This window comes from Lethenteron reissneri, chromosome 27 (genome assembly GCF_015708825.2).
Source record: "Lethenteron reissneri isolate LAM-NWPU_2019-01 chromosome 27, ASM1570882v1, whole genome shotgun sequence".
Lineage (NCBI taxonomy): Eukaryota > Metazoa > Chordata > Hyperoartia > Petromyzontiformes > Petromyzontidae > Lethenteron > Lethenteron reissneri.
In genome coordinates this window covers 19,184,805-19,202,668 of record NC_083805.1, presented here as the reverse complement: position 1 = coordinate 19,202,668, position 17,864 = coordinate 19,184,805, and the positions used below count along the sequence as shown (strand labels likewise).

At 47.3% G+C, this 17,864-nt stretch overlaps 1 protein-coding gene across 1 annotated transcript in view; it reads right to left on the bottom strand.

The window, feature by feature from the left end:
- Positions 1-118: 118 nt before the first annotated feature.
- Positions 119-17,864, bottom strand: part of LOC133348544 (zonadhesin-like) — a gene marked incomplete at its 3' end in the record, with an annotated part of 28,211 nt that continues 10,465 nt past the window's right edge. Inside the window, exons 10-22 of the mRNA XM_061561414.1 lie at positions 13,927-14,024; positions 13,595-13,771; positions 13,210-13,412; positions 11,859-12,003; positions 10,852-10,905; positions 10,296-10,417; positions 10,045-10,189; positions 9,067-9,188; positions 8,830-8,974; positions 8,276-8,311; positions 7,756-7,997; positions 6,354-6,528; positions 119-264 (exon numbers count right to left, since the gene is read on the bottom strand). Of these exons, the coding sequence (XP_061417398.1) occupies positions 119-264; positions 6,354-6,528; positions 7,756-7,997; positions 8,276-8,311; positions 8,830-8,974; positions 9,067-9,188; positions 10,045-10,189; positions 10,296-10,417; positions 10,852-10,905; positions 11,859-12,003; positions 13,210-13,412; positions 13,595-13,771; positions 13,927-14,024 (1,810 nt within the window). The remainder of the gene's footprint in view (positions 265-6,353; positions 6,529-7,755; positions 7,998-8,275; positions 8,312-8,829; positions 8,975-9,066; positions 9,189-10,044; positions 10,190-10,295; positions 10,418-10,851; positions 10,906-11,858; positions 12,004-13,209; positions 13,413-13,594; positions 13,772-13,926; positions 14,025-17,864) is intronic.

Below are 17,864 nucleotides of genomic sequence, written 5' to 3'. Positions count from 1 at the left end.
CATCCCGTAAAACCCAACATATATACAATTTCCAGGACCCCCCCCTCCCCGACCCCCGCAAGGGCCGCATAAGCGGCCGACCTCACAAAAGTCTGCGCGTTTTGGCGCGCGTTCTTGCAGCGGGGCCGTCACAAGGGGCAACCCCGGTTGGCCCAGTGGTGAGTGTCAACAGTCCGGGTGCGAGAGAGTCAGGCTTCGCTGCCGAGCGACCCCCGACCCCCCCGGGAGGGGTTGGCGGTCGTGAGCACGTCAATCCTGGTGCACCTGGAGGTGGAACAGTTGGTGGCAAGTTAGGCGAAAGCAGCGAAGTCGGACTCCGGGAGTCGGTGGACCCCTCACATGTTTGGCCACGCGTGTGTGTGGTAGGAACATTTGGCGCAACAAACGGTTTCAACCTGGAGGGGTGCACGAACCACCTACGCTTCCCCCACCGGATACGCACACATTGTGGCCGCAAGACCTGCACCACTTCCACGGGCCCCCCCACGGCCGCACCAGCTTAGACAAGGAGATACGAATTTTCTTCGTTCCCAGGAGCTCGTATACTTCGTGGAGAAGTTTACCCAAATTGTTTTACCCTGGTCGGTCAGCAGCCGCTCCGGAGCACCCTTGTCGAGGACGTAGCCCTGGACAAAGGCCTCCGCGATGGCTGCTGCCGACTGGTTGGCGAGGGGCCAGGCCATAGGCCATCGCCTAAAATATTCTACCCCGGTCAATAGGTATCTATTTCCCCTAGGTGTAGCGGGGAATGGGCCCAGAATATCAAGCGCAACGAGACTTTGATAGACTGCAATGGTGGGTTGGACCCCCGCGCTGGTGGCTTCCGTTGCGCGCACTGAGTACACGACCCTAAAAGGTCATCCACGTCCCTTGCCATGCCCGGCCAAGAAAAATCCAGCTGGAGCATGGCAAGGGTTTTGTGAGTCACCAGGTGAAGGAGTCGCTCGTGCGCAGCCCACACCACTCTACCCCTCAATGCGGAAGGAACCACCAGCCGGTGGCGGCGGGATCTCCCGTCCCAATGCATCAAAAGACCTTGAAATAACCCCCACGAGTCGACATTTTCCGCCCCCCGACCAACTCCCCTGATGCGACGGCGCAAAGCGAGGAGGGAGGTGTCCTCCATTTGGAGGCGCCCCCACTCCACAACCGACAACCCCAGCAAAGAATCCCTCCCATCATGCTCAATAGGACCGGCAACCGAAGGCGCATCAGCGGCGGCCGCAAGGACCGAATCAGCGATCACATTCGGAGGTCTGCAATGCCCCGAACCCAGGAGGCAAGCGCACTCGGAGGTGGGCGGCAAACGCGACAGAGCGTCTGCGTTTGTGTGGCAAACGCCCTTACGATAAGTAGTTTCAAAATCAAAATCCTGGAGAATCTCCAACCATCGAGACAATTGGCCCGATGGCTGTTGAACCCGCAAGGCGTACTGCAGCGCCGCATGATCTGTGCGGACGGTGAAACGTTGACCGTACAGATATGGGCGATATTACTGAATGAAGTAAACGATCGCCAATAGTTCCCGACGGGTAACACAGTACCTTTGTTCCGCCGGAGACAACACCTGACTGCTGTACGCAACCACATGCTCTACGCCCCCAACAACCTGCGAAAGCACGCCCCCAATGCCCGTGTTGCTTGCATCCGTATCGAGCAAGAAGGGTTTCATAAAGTCAGGGTAACTCAACGGCGGAGCCCCCACAGTAGGGCGTCCCGGAGGGAGCGAAAAGCAGCCTCCTCCTTCTTACCAGCAATGAAACTGCCCCTTTGGATGTCAAGGCATGTAAGGGTTTCGCAATCGTAGCGAATCAGCGACAAACGACGGTAATACGACGCGAATCCAATGAAACTCCTGACCTCCCCCACCGAGGTGGGGCGTCGGCCAGGAGCTGACACATTGCTTTTTGGCGGGATCTGTGGCAATACCTGACGCCCACAATGTGACCCAAATACCGCACTGATTCGCGGAGCAAATGACACTTCTGGGGCTTGAGATTTCAAATTAGCAACCCGCATTTTGAGAAAAACGGCACGCAACCTCTGTAGGTGTTCATCGAATGTTTGACTAAAGACGATGACATCGTCTAAGTAAATCAAACATGAATCCCATTGCAACCCCGCCAGGACCAATTCCATTAATCGCTGAAAAGTTGCCGGCGCTGAATGTAGCCCCATCGGTAACTGGTTAAATTGGAAAAGGCAGTGCGGCGTACGGAAAGCAGTTTTCGGTTTAGATTAATCATCCAGAGGGAGCTGCCAGAACCCGGACAACAAATCCAATGTGGAGAAGAACCGCGCCCCTGCCAGGGCATCAAGCGATTCATCCATCCGAGGAAGCGGGTATGCGTCGGCTACAGAAATCTTGTTCAGCCGACGAAAATCGACACAAAACTGCAATGAGCCATAGTGTTTTTTAACTAAGACGGCGCACCCCAAGGGCTGGTAGAAGGAGATATAATATCCGCAGCCAGCATGTCGTCTATGGCCGATTTGACATGATCCTTTCGGCGGGACTCAACAGAAAAGGATTCTGGTGGAGTGGCGCGCTGTCACCCGTGTCAATATGGTGTCGCAGCAGTTTAGTACACCCAATATCGTATTGGTTTGACTAAAAACGTCAGAAAACTCACGCAGGAGGATTCGAAGCCTCTCACGCTGTAAGTCTGACAGGTCCGATGATCCCGCACAAAGCGCATCCAGCCACCCCTCGTCACGGTCCGAATGCGGTCGCGCCGGCGGTGCGGCGCTCACCTGACCAATAACCCGTTCCTCACAGGGTACCGGCGTCGCATGCGCAGCACGGTCCCTTGAGGAACCACAGCCGTTCGCGATCCCACATTGAGAACCCACGATGAAGGGATCCCCGTCCCCTTTTACAATGGTCTGGGCCGCTATCATATCGGGTCCGTTGACCCTGGCCCTAGTATGGTCCCAACAGAACCCCCCGATCCCCAACGCCCTGGGCAAATGGTCGCCGCAGCCTAAGAGGCACGAGCATCTGAGCTCCCGGCGGTACGCGTACCGTCCTCGCCACCAGCGCCTGTACCGTCGCAAATGCCGTACGGACAGTAGCGGGAGAGGACAAAAACATCATACGTCGGCCCGACGGGAGTTCGATGCAACCCTGGTCGACCAAGATACGAATCGGCATTTTGGCCAAGAAATCCGTCCCCCAACAGGCACGGAACCGCCAGCGAGGAGGAGACCAATATGGGGCCGGATAATTTTATGTCCCCAATACAAATTTGCACGCAGATCTGTCCGATAATGCCCAGCGAGCCCCCGTTAGCAGCGTAGCATGGAACATCAACGGGGAGCAAAGGACGGCTTTGAACGGGGAGAATGTTATAAATCAAATCGGACACTATAGTTTGCCGATGCTCCCGTATCAACTAAGACCCGCACCTCAACCCCATCAAATGCCCCACAACGACCCGACGACCCCGACGACGCGGCAACAACACGATGGGCCAACTCGGACCACTGGCCCGGTTGGAACGCACTCCCCACTGTGGTACGTTTCGGCGCGACGACAGGCAATGTTTGACCCCCGTTTGTTGCAGTGCGTGAGTGTGTCATAGGTGTGGGCGTAGGCCAAACATGTGGGGGTGCCACGACTCGCCGGAGTTTGCTGGTGAGGGCTTGGGTAGAGGCGCGACGTCCGGCCAAGGTGTCGCCCCGCGCTGTCGAGGAGCCCGGCATCCCGAAGCCACATGGCCCCGGAGGCCACAGTTGTAGCAGCGCGTTAGCGCCCCAGACGGCTTGGGCTGATCCCGGCGGCTCGGTCCGTCCCGAGCCGGTCGTCCCCCGGCTCTCCACTCCATCGGGCGATCCACAGCGCAGACCTCTTCCGATGGGAGGGTGGTTGCAGCCATGGTATGCCCGGCCGCCGCCTTGCTGGCCTTGCGACGCTGGGAAAGCAAGTTAGCGTGGATGTGCCGCGCGGCTGGCAGGGAACACATCTCCGTGTCGTCTTACGCCAAGACGACAATGTCCAAATCGTCCGCCAACAGCAGTATCTTCTCTGCCACCATGGCATCCACCCCTTCCTCGTCCATCCGAGGAAAAGCCGCCTTCGCTAGGGCCAGGAGAGCTGTGCGGTATGCCGAAGGCGATTCCTTGGCGCCCCGCTGGCGATCGTAGAACAGCTGCCTGCAGTCCGAAGGTGGTCCATAGACTGCAGACAGGAGTTGAAGCGCCATTTGCAGCATGGCGCGCTTCGCTCTTGGCGCCGAGGTGAGGGTAGCGAGGGCGTCACTGTCGAGCATCGCCGGTAGCGCGCGTAGCGCCTCGTCATCCGTCCATTGTGCCATTTCTTGGTGAGCGAGGAAGCGCCTTTGGAAGCCTCCCCAGTCACCGTCTTCCCCCACGAACTCCTTGAGAGGTGGTAATCGCTGCTGTAACGCGGCGTCCGCAGTTGAAGATCGCGCCCCGTCGTTCCCGCCACTCCGTACAGTTTTGGCGGGAAGGGCGGGTGGCATCGGCGGTTGCTCTTCTGGTGACACGCTGGCCGCCATTGATGACGTGGCGGTTCCTGGTTGGCGAGAGTCGGTCGCCTGACGTAGCCTGGCCCCGCCCTCAGCACCCACTGAACTGATGGCAGCAAATCCGAAATGGCGGGAACCGGCGCCACGTGTCGTCCGTCGTCGCCCCGTGCCGCTCCTCCAGCCCCCAGGCGAGTAATTTCCTCCAACGTGGCGGCTGCTGCGTAGAGTAGCTCCGCCAGGCGGGAGTGAGCCAGCCGTAGTCCATCAGCCGACGGTCCCCATCCGTCCTGCCGTTGCGGTGTGGGTGGACTCGGCCCCGGTTGCTCGGATTCGCCCTCCGCAATCTCGGGCTCTGAGTTGGCCGAGGTTTCCTCCTCCCCCGGTTCCCTGGTACGAGCCGTCCGTCTTGTTATCCATCCTTAGAAGACCACTTCTGACGCCAGTTGTAGTAGATTCCAGGAGACTTGGACGATGTAGTTGGAGGCACACTTATTTATTAAGCACAAAGTACATAACAGGCCGAGATGTACAACACTTGAAGGGGTATCGGCCCCTTCACCCGTATAACTGGGAGATCAACACTCTATGTCACAGCTAGCCTACTCCTAGGTCCTCCACTACCGGGCTAGGGGAGGCTAGCTAACCCAGCCCTGGTTAAGCTGGGATTACGGCACCCTGAGTCCCCAGACCGGCTCTTACAAGAGCATCGGCTCTGGGCTCTCGGGGCCACGCCACTGGCTTGCCCTGGTCGGTCCTGAGAAGGACAGCGAGCCAGGGGAGTCCCAGGGCCTATCTAGCAGGTCTTCTTGCTTCACTGGTTAAGGCTGAACACTGAACCCCGAGCCCTCCGGCTCACCGCCTTATATAGCAACTCCCCCACTGAGGGGTGGGGCCGTGGGGGATCCCAGCTCCGTGTCAGCCCCCCAGGCTGAACGGTGCGGACGTCGATGTAAGCGCCTCTCGGCGTACGGGCATAACCACGCCCAGTGTGATTGTTAAGCCCTCCGTAACACCTCTACACATATATAGTCATTGGTGACTGGGCTTAGACAATCAAATGCACTTGAGAACCCAATTAAATGATAAGTGGCTGTAACCTAGATTAAAATTTATATCCCAGTGGTTCTAGCTTATCTCGTTGGCCGATGAAGCACCCATCATTTAACAGTTGTGTAGTGAGTCCAACTGAGTCGCAGACGTTACCTTGGGAGCAACACTATTCATTCAATAAATCAACGTAACATAACACAACCTACACTTGGGTGTTGAATGCTCATGTTGCCACCCTCCAATATCTTCCAGTCACGTGTCGGCAGGTCAACCAGTGTATCATGCCCCAACGTAACCCTGGCTGGCTGACACTCCCTCCCGCTCCTTCACCCGGAGCCCACACCGCACACTGTACGCGGTGCCTCTGCGCTAACCAACGCTCACCCAAGCTTCGCTAGGGCTGGTACTATGCCCAGTAAGCGGGCGACACGTAATGCCAAGACATTATCCGCCGTGGCTTTGTAAGCCCGGCACCACACAGTGACAATCACAGTCACTACAGTTGTACAGAAGAATTTCAACTTTGAATAGTGCATCGTGCACAGCTCGTCGAGATGAGTCGATTGCCACAACGCCGACTATCAACAGACTAATAATGACTGCACCACGGACATTATGCGAGAGCCGGGGTACTATGGTACCCCGGGGTACCGCCATAAGGTTCACATCACAAGCTGATGAACTATAGGATTCACTACCAACCTTTCCATTCTCAATTAATTTCAATTTGAAGGGGAATGTTTCATCTAGTAACTGATGCTACCGCAAGTCAGGTTTCAATAATGCTCATGAACATTTTGATCATAGTCTCACCGCAGAGTCCACAGAGCTGCCCAGCGTAATCCATTGGTACAGACACCTCCACTTGATTATTCCAACCGAGCCGAACCGTGAGGCTGAAGTTGGTCATGAGCACGAGGTATGAGCCGCTCAGAGACACGTGCATCCCCGGCAACACCAGTGGGGGTGTCACCCGCTCCCCATCCAACTGTAGATTATAGCATATGAGTGATTCAAGTGTTAAGGAAATGATTTCCTTTTATAATAATGCTTGTACATCCCAGGAGTCTAAATATAAATTTAGATTTATTATTGGTTGGTTAATGGTCTTTAATTACTGCTAATTAAAAATTGAGATTACCCGAGTACCACATTGTTGAGCATTTGTGTACAGTTCATGCAGTAAGTGGCAGAATCGTATGAAGCCACCTTCAATTAACACAAAGGCTCACATTCATTTAATGGTGAAGGTTGGACTCAAGTTAAGAGGGCACATCTAAAAAGACACCTCTGCTGAGATGCTCAATTCAGATTCAGGCAGCCACCTTAATATAAACCGGGTTCCTGAGCATCCGGAGATGATGGTCTAAGGATGTTTACTAATTACTGTTATCATGAAGATGTTGTCGCAATTTGCCATTTCCAGCCTGTGAGATCATATTTGGAGGAACTGCCATTGTGGGCAGTAGGGAATTACAACCAGGAAAATGTTGCATTCTTTTCTTAGAAGCCAAGCACCAGCGAGTTAAGTGAGAATGCAGAAATAACAGATGAATTGGTGGTGGAATATACACTCGGCTTAGGTTGGTGCCTCCTATTAGCCTCTGCATGCGTCAACACAACGTGGATGTATAATTGCACCGTCTGTTACACTAGCTCAAACTAATAGGCTAATAATGTAACATTTAACTCACATATTACTAGATTTGAAGCTTTCGTGACTGCAGGAATCCATACTCTCTGGTTCTTTCGGTAAAGTCACGTAGGTATAAAATAAAAATAAATCACGACGTTTCGATTGCAACACAAGCAATCATCATCAGGTGGGAAAACCACAGCAAGAAAATGTTTTGCTCAAGTGGGTAAGAGGTTATATAGGTAAGAGAGGGGGGAAGTGGGCGGGACTGGAAGTGGGAGGCTGAGAGAGCTGAGGATGCGCGGGGGAGGATGCAACAACAACGCCACTGCAGCAACAATGCCAATGAAGCAACAATGCCAATGCAGCAGCAATGCCAAACGCTGGGGATGCAATTAACTTGGCAAAAAAAAATTATTGCTCTGGTTTTCCCACCTGATGATGATTGCTTGTGTTGCAATCGAAACGTCGTGATTTATTTTAATTTTATTTTATACCTACGTGACTTTACCAAAAGAACCAGAGTCACATATTACTGATGCTTTAAACCTCAGTGCTATCATGAGGTGTAATACTAACCAGTAGGGTGTCCCGTGCAGTCATGGTTATCCTGTGTCCGTATACGTCCACATAAACATCTTGGAGCACAGATATGCTTGGGCTGGCGCGCTGGTTTTTCGTCTCCACGTTGAAGTGGGGCAGGGAGGAGGAGATGTTGCACAGCTTGGCTGTTGTGTAGATGCACGCGCCCATGAAGTCGTAAAAGAGCCTATCAAATGTCGTGTAATGTGGGTCTCCCGTCACCAAGCATCTTGCAGCTACTGAAAGAAATTCACAAATTGCCCGTTCACTTCACGGTGACCGTCCATGCCACCATTTTAACTATTCGTTTTCATCACAGTTTTGTCTCTGTTATTTGGGCTGTATATAAATTAACGTTCATTTTTTTTTGTTTGCACCTTCATTTATCTAGAAGATGTAAAATGATGTCCAAATATCAATGTTTAGTTTGTTTATTTTGACAATGCGATATTGTATATTTACACTGGAATTATGTGAGAATAAATACATGGTATTGTGCTGTGTAGTCTCTGATTACCAGATGATGGAGCTCTGGACGGAGCTGCAGTGATGTCTGTAAAAAAAACAATAAAAGTAAAAACTATACTGTTCTAGCTCCCAAGCAATGTTTAAAACGTATTGTTTGTTTACCCCGTACTACTTGGTATACATTTTTATTTAAAGCTTTCGTGACTGCAGGGATTCATATTCTTGGTTCTTTCGGTAAAGTCACGTAGAAGGGAAACAATAAAATAATAAATATAACTACATTTTTATATGTTAAATCTGTGGGTCGAGTCATATTTTAACAATTGCACCTCTAATTTTGAACATTCCGATGCCATTGTAAGAAGGCCCATGGCTTTATTACGATTAGCGAAAGAAGTTCAACATATATACACACAGCCCAGTCCAAAGAGCTTGGGCAATTGTTTCCCAAAAGATCGTCTGGAAAAGTAAAAAATGTGTCTGTTACAAACAACATATGCAGCACATGATGATATATCTTTGAAACTCTTAGTTAGCTAGGCAATTGTGCTTAATATGAAGCCTTTAATGTTTTACTACGAATAACAGGTCTTCAATACTCACCCCTTTTCCCACATAGAAAACGAACTTGGTAGTCATGGCACTGATTATTCGCCTGGAGGTGGTTAAAACACTCGAATCCATATGTTGCGTTGCTGAAGGTAACTTCTGCTGTCAGCTCAACTGGTACTCCATCCAGTGTCATAACCTGTTTGTACGTGAATATTTCAGTTAGAAATAGACATCAGCTGTCTTTACAAAATAAGATCATAACAACTGTTGCAATATCTTAACACTCACCTCTATTTCAACAGGACGGGGGCATATCTGATCAGGATATTCATGTCTCAGCCACTGCAGTGTTTCAAAATCTCCATCCTCAGTTGGGCTGTCACGATCAAACCACTGTGTCCAGTGTCCATCTGTTATGAAACAGCATTATAAATATATTGTGCATATACATCTTAACGACATCGTTAAATATGGTGAATCCGATAAGAATTATACTCTTTGGTTCTTTCGGTAGAGTCACGTAGAAAGAAAAATAAATAATAGATCACGACGTTTCAATCACAACAACAAGCAATCGTCTTCAGGTGAGAGAGAGAAACAAGCCGAAAAAGAAAGAAAGAAACTAAGATGAGAAATCAAACTTAGCAAACTTAGAAATGTAATGCAACTCAGAGAGTCGGCTAACACAACAGTTAACACTTTCTCATCTTTTTTCTTTCTTTCTTTTTCGGCTTGTTTCTCTCTCTCACCTGAAGACGATGCTCTTTGTTGCGATCAAAACGTTGTGATCTATTATTTATTTTTCTTTCTACATGACTTTTCCGAAAAAACCAAAGAGTATGAATTCTTGCAGTCACGAAAACTTCAAATCAAGACTGATAAGAATTGTTTAAGATTTTGCCATCACAATTTTCCGTAACATGTGCAGTTGTTGGTCAGCCACACCAATTTTTGAACAAAAGTAGTATTGTCCATGTTTATACACTATAAAATACCAAAATAAAAACCCAGGAAGTGATGGGCTTGCACAAACATAAATCATGCCTGCAAACATCCATTGCACAATGTAGAAGTATACATTATCTGCCATTATGATTTAGCCACACATTAACACAGCCACGTCCACACTAAGAATATTGTATGCACACATTAATCCATGTATGCACACATTAATCCATGCAATGCAATACTAATTATGTTATACATGTTAGCATTTCTCTAAAATTCTGTATCCACCATAGAATGCCCAGATGTTCCAGAACTCACCATAGTCCCAACACAGGAAGCGGACTTTATAGTCATGACATTTTCCGTCCACTTGGAGGTGGTTAAAACACTGAAATCCATATGTTGAGTTACTGTAGAAAACTTGCCCAGTCGCCTCAGCAAGAATTCCATCCAGTGTCCTAGCCTATTTTCGGCAAAATGTGCGTACATATGTTCGTATACAAATAAATAACATTCATGTCCTTTAAAAAAAATGTCATTAAAATATTTTCCACCAGCTTAATACACACCTCTATTATAATGGGATTGGAGCAGATTTGTTGAGGATATTCCTCTCTGAGTGTTTTCACTGTCTCAAAGTCACCAATCTCATGGGGGTTGTCGTGATCAAACCACTGCGTCCAGTGCACACCTGTAATGTAACACAATGAAAAAACATCGGCCACAAACCCACACACAATAACACAATCAGTTTCCAAGAAATGCATAATTTCGCCGGATTGAATAGCTTATTGTGCACGCCACTAAGGAAAGCTTAAATATAGGAATTGGTTTTAAGACCTGTATTTTATTCTCACAAGTGAAAGGAGGTGGAATGAAGATGTTAGAGCTTTAGCAGACTTAGATGGTTTGGACATGTGTTGAGAAGATGCAGGGTAGCATTTGAAGCCTTATTCATTGTCACTTAATTTAAGATTATAGACCAAACTCTTGACATTAGCCTTCATTTCTTATTTAATATAACATGTATTGAGAATAAATGTCAGCAAAGTTGTTAAATATGCACAAAAATATATAGTTTTCATGCAACATGTATTGACCAATATGTAATAAATAGCATCTTACCAAGATGTAATGGGGGAATCGTTTGGGGAATGGTGGATGGAGTTGTGTCAACGGCTGTGGAGAGAAACATACACAGCATATTCATTGCTGCAGATGACTTGCACGGCATCAAGCAAGAGTAAGGTCTCAGAGTATGCGGCGAGGGATAGGTTCCGTGCACCTAACCCTCGTTTCTCCGAAACGAGTGTATATATAAAATATGAGGATATATAAAATGTATATAAATGTACATACATTTTGTTAAAGTGCAGTACTGTACAGTTAATGATTCACTAATCATTGGAAGCATCCAGGTCAGATCGAACATGATATTTGTTTAGGACTCGGTTCTTGCGCGGGCACTTCAGTTAGACGCCGTCAAATCCACGTTGGCGTGATGGCTGGGAGCGATTTGACTCCTCACTTCCCACCCCGTGTGTGTCGCGACAGTGTCGAGTCGCAAGTGTTAAGTATGAATCGGCGTCGGTCGCGTATGAGCGATTCCGCGTACTCTTGAGCCCGCGTATTCTGAGACCTTACTGTATACACCTGAATTATTACAACATCGGTGGTCATTGCAGGCTTAGCAAACCTAACTAACTTCTCAACGTAAATACAATCTGGAATCAAACCTGCTTTACCGGGATGGTGACATCAATCCTGATTTTAAGCTTTCATAACTGCAGGAATCAATACTCTTTGGTTCTTTCGGTAAAGTCCCCTGTAGACTACCTGATTATGTTTTGTATTAAGGCCACATGCTCTAACAGTGGAATAACTTAATGATCCTGCTTCATGTCTACGATCTCTCAGCAAAACTGTATCAAGTGCAGCAGCAATCTTTATTTCTGTGGACAACCAATAACCTAATGGGCCAACACTAGGACTGTGAGCCAAATAGAATTTTACACTGGGGACTTTTTGCAGCTGGGGAGACCAACGGGATGGTAAATTAAAATACAACACGTGCATTCTGGATGTGTACAATCCACATTCATATCGAGACACTAAATGAAGTGAAAGCTTACCAACGTTGTGGCATCCGAAAATGCCGTTCTGCACACTGCAGTTCTCGGAGGCTCCACACTGCCAGGGCTCACAGACCACACCTCCAGCAGCGCCACAGGAGCAATGCAGACTGCAATTCTGTGTTGCAAACCAGCTGTCCCCAAGCTACAAAAAAACACATGAATGTTGGGAATCCTGGATGTTATTTACAGCAAAACAATTGCACATGATGATTATGTTATAGAAGTAATATTTTTTAGACGGCACAAACATACTCATTTCCATATAACAAATCCAGTAAAGAATTGCTATATCATTTGACAAGCTATCCGAGAATGAAGCCGATACATGAGTGTACAGATTCAACATATTAAAGGCAGTGCATTTGTTTACTCTTAATAACATTGATAGATTTCAAATCACACAATGCAGCCACAAAAGTGAGTTAAGGATAGTGGGCCGGTCCAGCAGTCGTGTCACACATACTCATCACACATGCTCGTTTAAATATTTTCCACCTGTGTCCCTCAGATTTTTTTCAACAAACTTGTTGATATGGCTTTGTTTATCTCGTATTTATCTTCAGTACAACTTTGCAGTTTCCTTGTTAAGCTCTTCAACAATTTTCTGAGGCTCATTTCTCTTAATTTACATGATGAATATGATTGTATTAACGTCATCAAATATGAGAGGAAGACTACCGATAAGACTGAGGAGTGAGATCAGCTGGTGTGAACAGAAAGATGGATTGTGGTAATTTGCAGCATTAAGACGTGGTGGCATCTTGAGGTGGCCTTCCTCCAGTCATGCAAAGATCACCACTGATGAAGATGACGATTTAATTTAGAAATCAGGAATGGATGGAGTTTGCAAGAGGATGGTAGCGCTAGGATGCACGGGGAGTTGAAGCTGCAACACAATCGAAAGCCTAGAGCCTCTTCCCAATTACATCTAATCTACCACTGCTTAACGGAGATAATAACCCAGTTGAATTGGGTAAATGACACCCATCCTGTTTAAATTAAACTGGCGTGGCTTTAGATGATAGAGGTTGTTCAACATACATTTTGATATGGGTGGTTTGATCCAAAGTATTGGATTGTTATCATAGAGAAGAATTTGCTGATTTTTACTTGGATTCTGGATCACTCTTTCAATGAAAAATGACAAAACACTCTCTATGGTTTGAAATGCATTACGAGTGTCAATGGTAAAATACAATGTATAGAATGCATAAGCTATAATATTGGCCAATAGGGCACCATTGTTAATTTAATCTGAAACTTGATTATACCCAAAAAATACTCATTGATGATTGAGATTTTCAAGTAAAATGTTGTCGTAGAAACATGATGTGAAGGGTTAACCCACTGGGTGATAGAAGTCGTTGTGGTCCATGCAGCCACACTGATCCTGAGGGACACACTTGTCTCCTGAGAGGACAAAGCCCTCGTCACAGACACAGCCCTCCCCACAGGGCTGCTGGCAGGCACCTGGGAGGGTCACATTGCTGCACGTGGCTGGGCATGATGGGGCACAGCTCTCATAGTGGCTGTCTGCTGGGCATTCGAGCGCTGTCAACACAAATGATAAACATACTCAGAGATCAATTACAATGGGGATACACAACTGCAAGCAGCTATACAAATGAACAAACCACACAGATGTACATTGTGCTTCCACAGAATAAAAACAAGGCCCAGTCTCATGCAATGTGATGTGTTACGGATTAAAGCTCAGACAGATGTGCACTCACGGCAGAAGGTGTCGTTCCTCCACATGACGATGACCCCATGCTGGGCACACTGGTCAGCGTAGGTCTGCATGGAGGCACAGAGGAACTGCTCGTTCCCATCCATCCAACACTGGTCAAGAACGCAGGTTATGAAGAATTGCTCTGGATTGACCACTGCATGGCATTCTTGGAATGCTCCTGTTCACAAGTGACATGAATATCAGTTACATCACAACAGCATTTGTAACCAAAATGATCAACATATATGTTATTAGGGAATGTTAATTGAAACAAAGTTGTTTAATGTTGAAAAGGAAATGATGGATTCAATATTCAGAACAGAATGAACTTACCATTGACATCATGTATCTTTCCACAAAATTCCTCCGATTCAAACTTAGCCTGTTCTCCTGCATCACAGGGAACTGGAGGCTCAAAGTCAATGACGCAGCTACAAATACAACAAAAACAAACTCTTACTACCACATCAACATAATTCCGTTCATCATATTTGCATTGTCTCCAGGAGTACCTTGGACTTCTTCGAACTGAATCAGAGACATGGGACACAAATCTTCTAATTAATTTGGCCATCAATCCACCCCACCTGAATGATGGATGTTTTCAATTCCACAAACTGCAATCCACACAGGGATATTTTCACAACCTGTGCAGGACATTTGGCTGTGCCTGAGTCTACAGGGGGAATGAATCAATGTAGGTGAGGCTAGGGTCGAGCTAAGACGCAATTCAAGATCCATAAACTCCATGGTATTCCACAACAGAGGGTGAGATTGAATGGTCGGCTTTATCCATGGGCATAAATTACACCGTAACATGCATTTGGCAGTCTTCTAATGCCACACAATTTGAATGACAGACTGGTGTAAAAACATTATCATAAAAAACAGGAAATTAGATTTGCAGATAATTACCACTTACAAAACTGTCCAGTAAACCCATTCAATTAACAAAAAGTGCTCCATTGATGAACACGATTTCAGATGAAAATGTACGCTGAAATTACTTTCGCACCATATGCAGCCAACCATTCTAATCAGAGGTGCGGGGGAAGGACAGAAAACTATTCCTAAAAAGCAGTTCCAAATGAATTAGTTTTCAATATAGATTTAAAAGTGCGTAGCTCCAGTGGCTTCCTAATATCGGAAGGATGACTGTTCAAGATGGCCGCAAAAACGGATCTGAAAGCGTGTGATACAGTGACTGTCTTTTTAGATGGTTGGCCAAAAGCAACTGTGTGAATGACTGGAGTTTGCAAGATGGTTTATTCTCCTTAGCGAGATCAGCAAGGTATTGTGGTTAATTTGTGACAAGCACTTTGTGTGTATAATAAGTACAACCTTATAATGTATCGTTCAGCAATCGGAAGCCAATGCAGCTCAGTGAGCACTGGACAGACATAATTGAATCTTGCAGTACCCGTCACAACACATGCCAAATTATTTTATACACGCTGCAGTTTGGTAATGTGTTTTCCGGACGTCCCATAGAGTAGTGAATTGCAATAATCAAGCCTTGTCGATATTGTAATACACGCCACCCGTGTTGTTTGTGTCACGATTCAATCGTGTTAGAATGTGTCATAGAGCCTTCATATGCAGATTGCAGGACCTAACAATATTTTGCACGTGGTGATCAAACGGCATATTCTGGTCGAGTATGGTGCCAAGGCACTTTAGATAAGCAGAAAACTGAATCCTGAAGTCTGCGACCGCCATACCTCATCCTCCCACATTTGTTTCCCCTGAGCTTGAGTGCCAACCCGCAGAACCTCCTCTCTTTCTGGATTAAGCAGTATTTTGTTTCATGCAATCTACACATGCACTGCTCACGTGGAATCTTTGACTTCACTGCAGTGTACAATTGCGTATCATCAGCATATTGATGGAACTTGATGTCATAAGATGAGGTGACATCAGCGATCGGAGAGACGTATGTTGAAAATAGGAAGAGTCTGAGGATGGACCACTGTGGTACGCCAACTAGACATGGCATAGGCGACGACTGTTCGTTACCCAGCTTGACGAACAATGATCGACCATGTATGTATGAATGACTCAATTCACCCCAGTGCCATACCCAATACATCGAACCTTAACCATAGCCACCCGATGAGTATGTCATAGTCGATGGTGACAAAGGTGGCTGAGAGATCAAGGCCAACCAACGCTGCAGCACACCGGTCATCAATGATCTTGTAGAGGTCATCAGTGATCTTTAGTAAAGCTGTATCAGTGCTGTGGAACTTCTGGTATGCCTACTGCAATGGGTTGAATCTGCCCCTCGCAGCGACGGAGGGAAGTAACCTCTTCAGACAAAGGCGCATTTTAAATTGTACTCAGGTTTGAGATCGGGCGATAGTTTGCGGGGTCACTATGGCTCTAGCCAACTTTTTTTCAGGCGCAATGTTACCTGTGCCATTTTGAACCAGTCTGGGAAACAGCCCTTGCTCAAAGAAAGATTTGCCAGGTGGTCAATCAGTGTCGCAGGCACGTCCAAGCATGATTTGAGAATCAACGTGTGGATGTAGTTGAGTGGCAAAATATTATTTGGCAGCCGTGTGATGAACATCAACACCTCTGCCATCCACGTTGGTGCCAGGGTCTCGAGTTCTGCATTGGTTCCAGGTTGATGAAACTGAGATGGCAGACCAGGAGAATGCGTTGTCTTCAAGTTATAAACTGCCATCTTGATCGTCACTATTTTATTGCTGAAGAATGTCGCAAGATCTGTGCACATACTGGGTTGACTAGTTTATGGGTGGTTGAAGTACAGCAGGACCCTTCACGATGCGTCACAGAGCACGGGGGTCAAGAGCCAACTCATTGACTCACAGAGCATAGAACGATCTGTGAGACTCAATAATAAGTCGGTTGTCAGATCTGCAGGCTGCTCTGTAAATGAGTCAGACAGTTTCAAAACCAATTTTCTTCCAAAGATGCTCCAGCTCACTCATTGTCTGCTTTGCAGCGATCGCCTCTGGTGATAGCCAGTTACTGTGCGCTTTCCACGTTCTCTTTGTGCTTGTTCAGATGGGCAAGAGTTTATCAAGAACAGCAGTGATGACATTTTTTAATTGAGCTGCAAATTAATCGACCATCGATGCAGGATTTAGACATACCGATGATGACCAGATCTCGTGATGGGAAGCATCGTGATCCAGTCACGAGACTGTGATCTGAAATACCCATGTCTTAAATAACAATTTAGGTCACAGTTACGGCATTGGCAGATGTGAAGATGTTATCTGGTATATTTTCCCAGTTATGTTTCGCTGCTAACGTGCTGGGTTAAACTGTGACTCTTAGCAAGATCACTAGCTGTTGATTTTACCACAATAACCAGTCGGTCCGGGACAGTTCAGCTCACCACAGATGATGTAGCGACTCTAGCGAGAGCCAAGTGAACCACACTCCAGCAGACCAGAAAGCTCGGGAAAGAATTTCCACAGCAGTGAAAACGGCGGTCGATAGATGACAACGAACTTAAGCCCCAGTATGCTGTTTGTTATTTTCACAAGCAGCAGCTGGAATAATGTGGTTGTTCATTAGTCGCTCAGAACTTTCACGCAGATGTCTTCATGGTGAATCAGAGCGATCCCACCACCATGCGGGTTTCCGGTGCCAGGCTTCCCACGACGGTGCTGATGTACAATAACATATCCGTTAGGTGCAGCCTCACGCTTAATTACGTCCGGTGAGTCGTCATATACCCAGGTTTCGCAAAAGGCCAATATTGTCGAGTCCACAATCGTTGATAAGATCGTGGATCAGCACCGTCTTGTTGACTTTTGAGCGTGCAATGACAAATCCAAAATTGAGGAGCCCTGGTCCGAGGTTTGGCTCGATACCCAACATCAGCAGCATTATGGTGATAAAGCTGCTCTTTTCCATGATCGTGTGGCTGTAGGGCAAAAAGAAGAACTGACCAGATCTGCAGCACAACCATGTGTGAGGCATTACAACAAGTGACGAAAACGGTCGGGTAGTGGTCAGCATTTCCACAGACGATCGTAGCACAGTGGGTGCAGAATTCGAGTCGCTTGAAGTGTAAAATTCAGCCAATCAGCACTGCCTTCTGCACGTTGGATGCTGGGCCGAGTCTGCTGGCGAGTTCCATCGCAGTATCGGCAACGTTTTGGTGAAATGGAACTGGTTTTTCGATCCAAGCCAAGAGAAGTTTCCGGTATGCCCCCCATTCTCCAGGAAGGAGTGGAGGCATCACTCTACCAGACCGCTCAGCTCACTTAGCCCCGCGAGAGCAGGGCCCA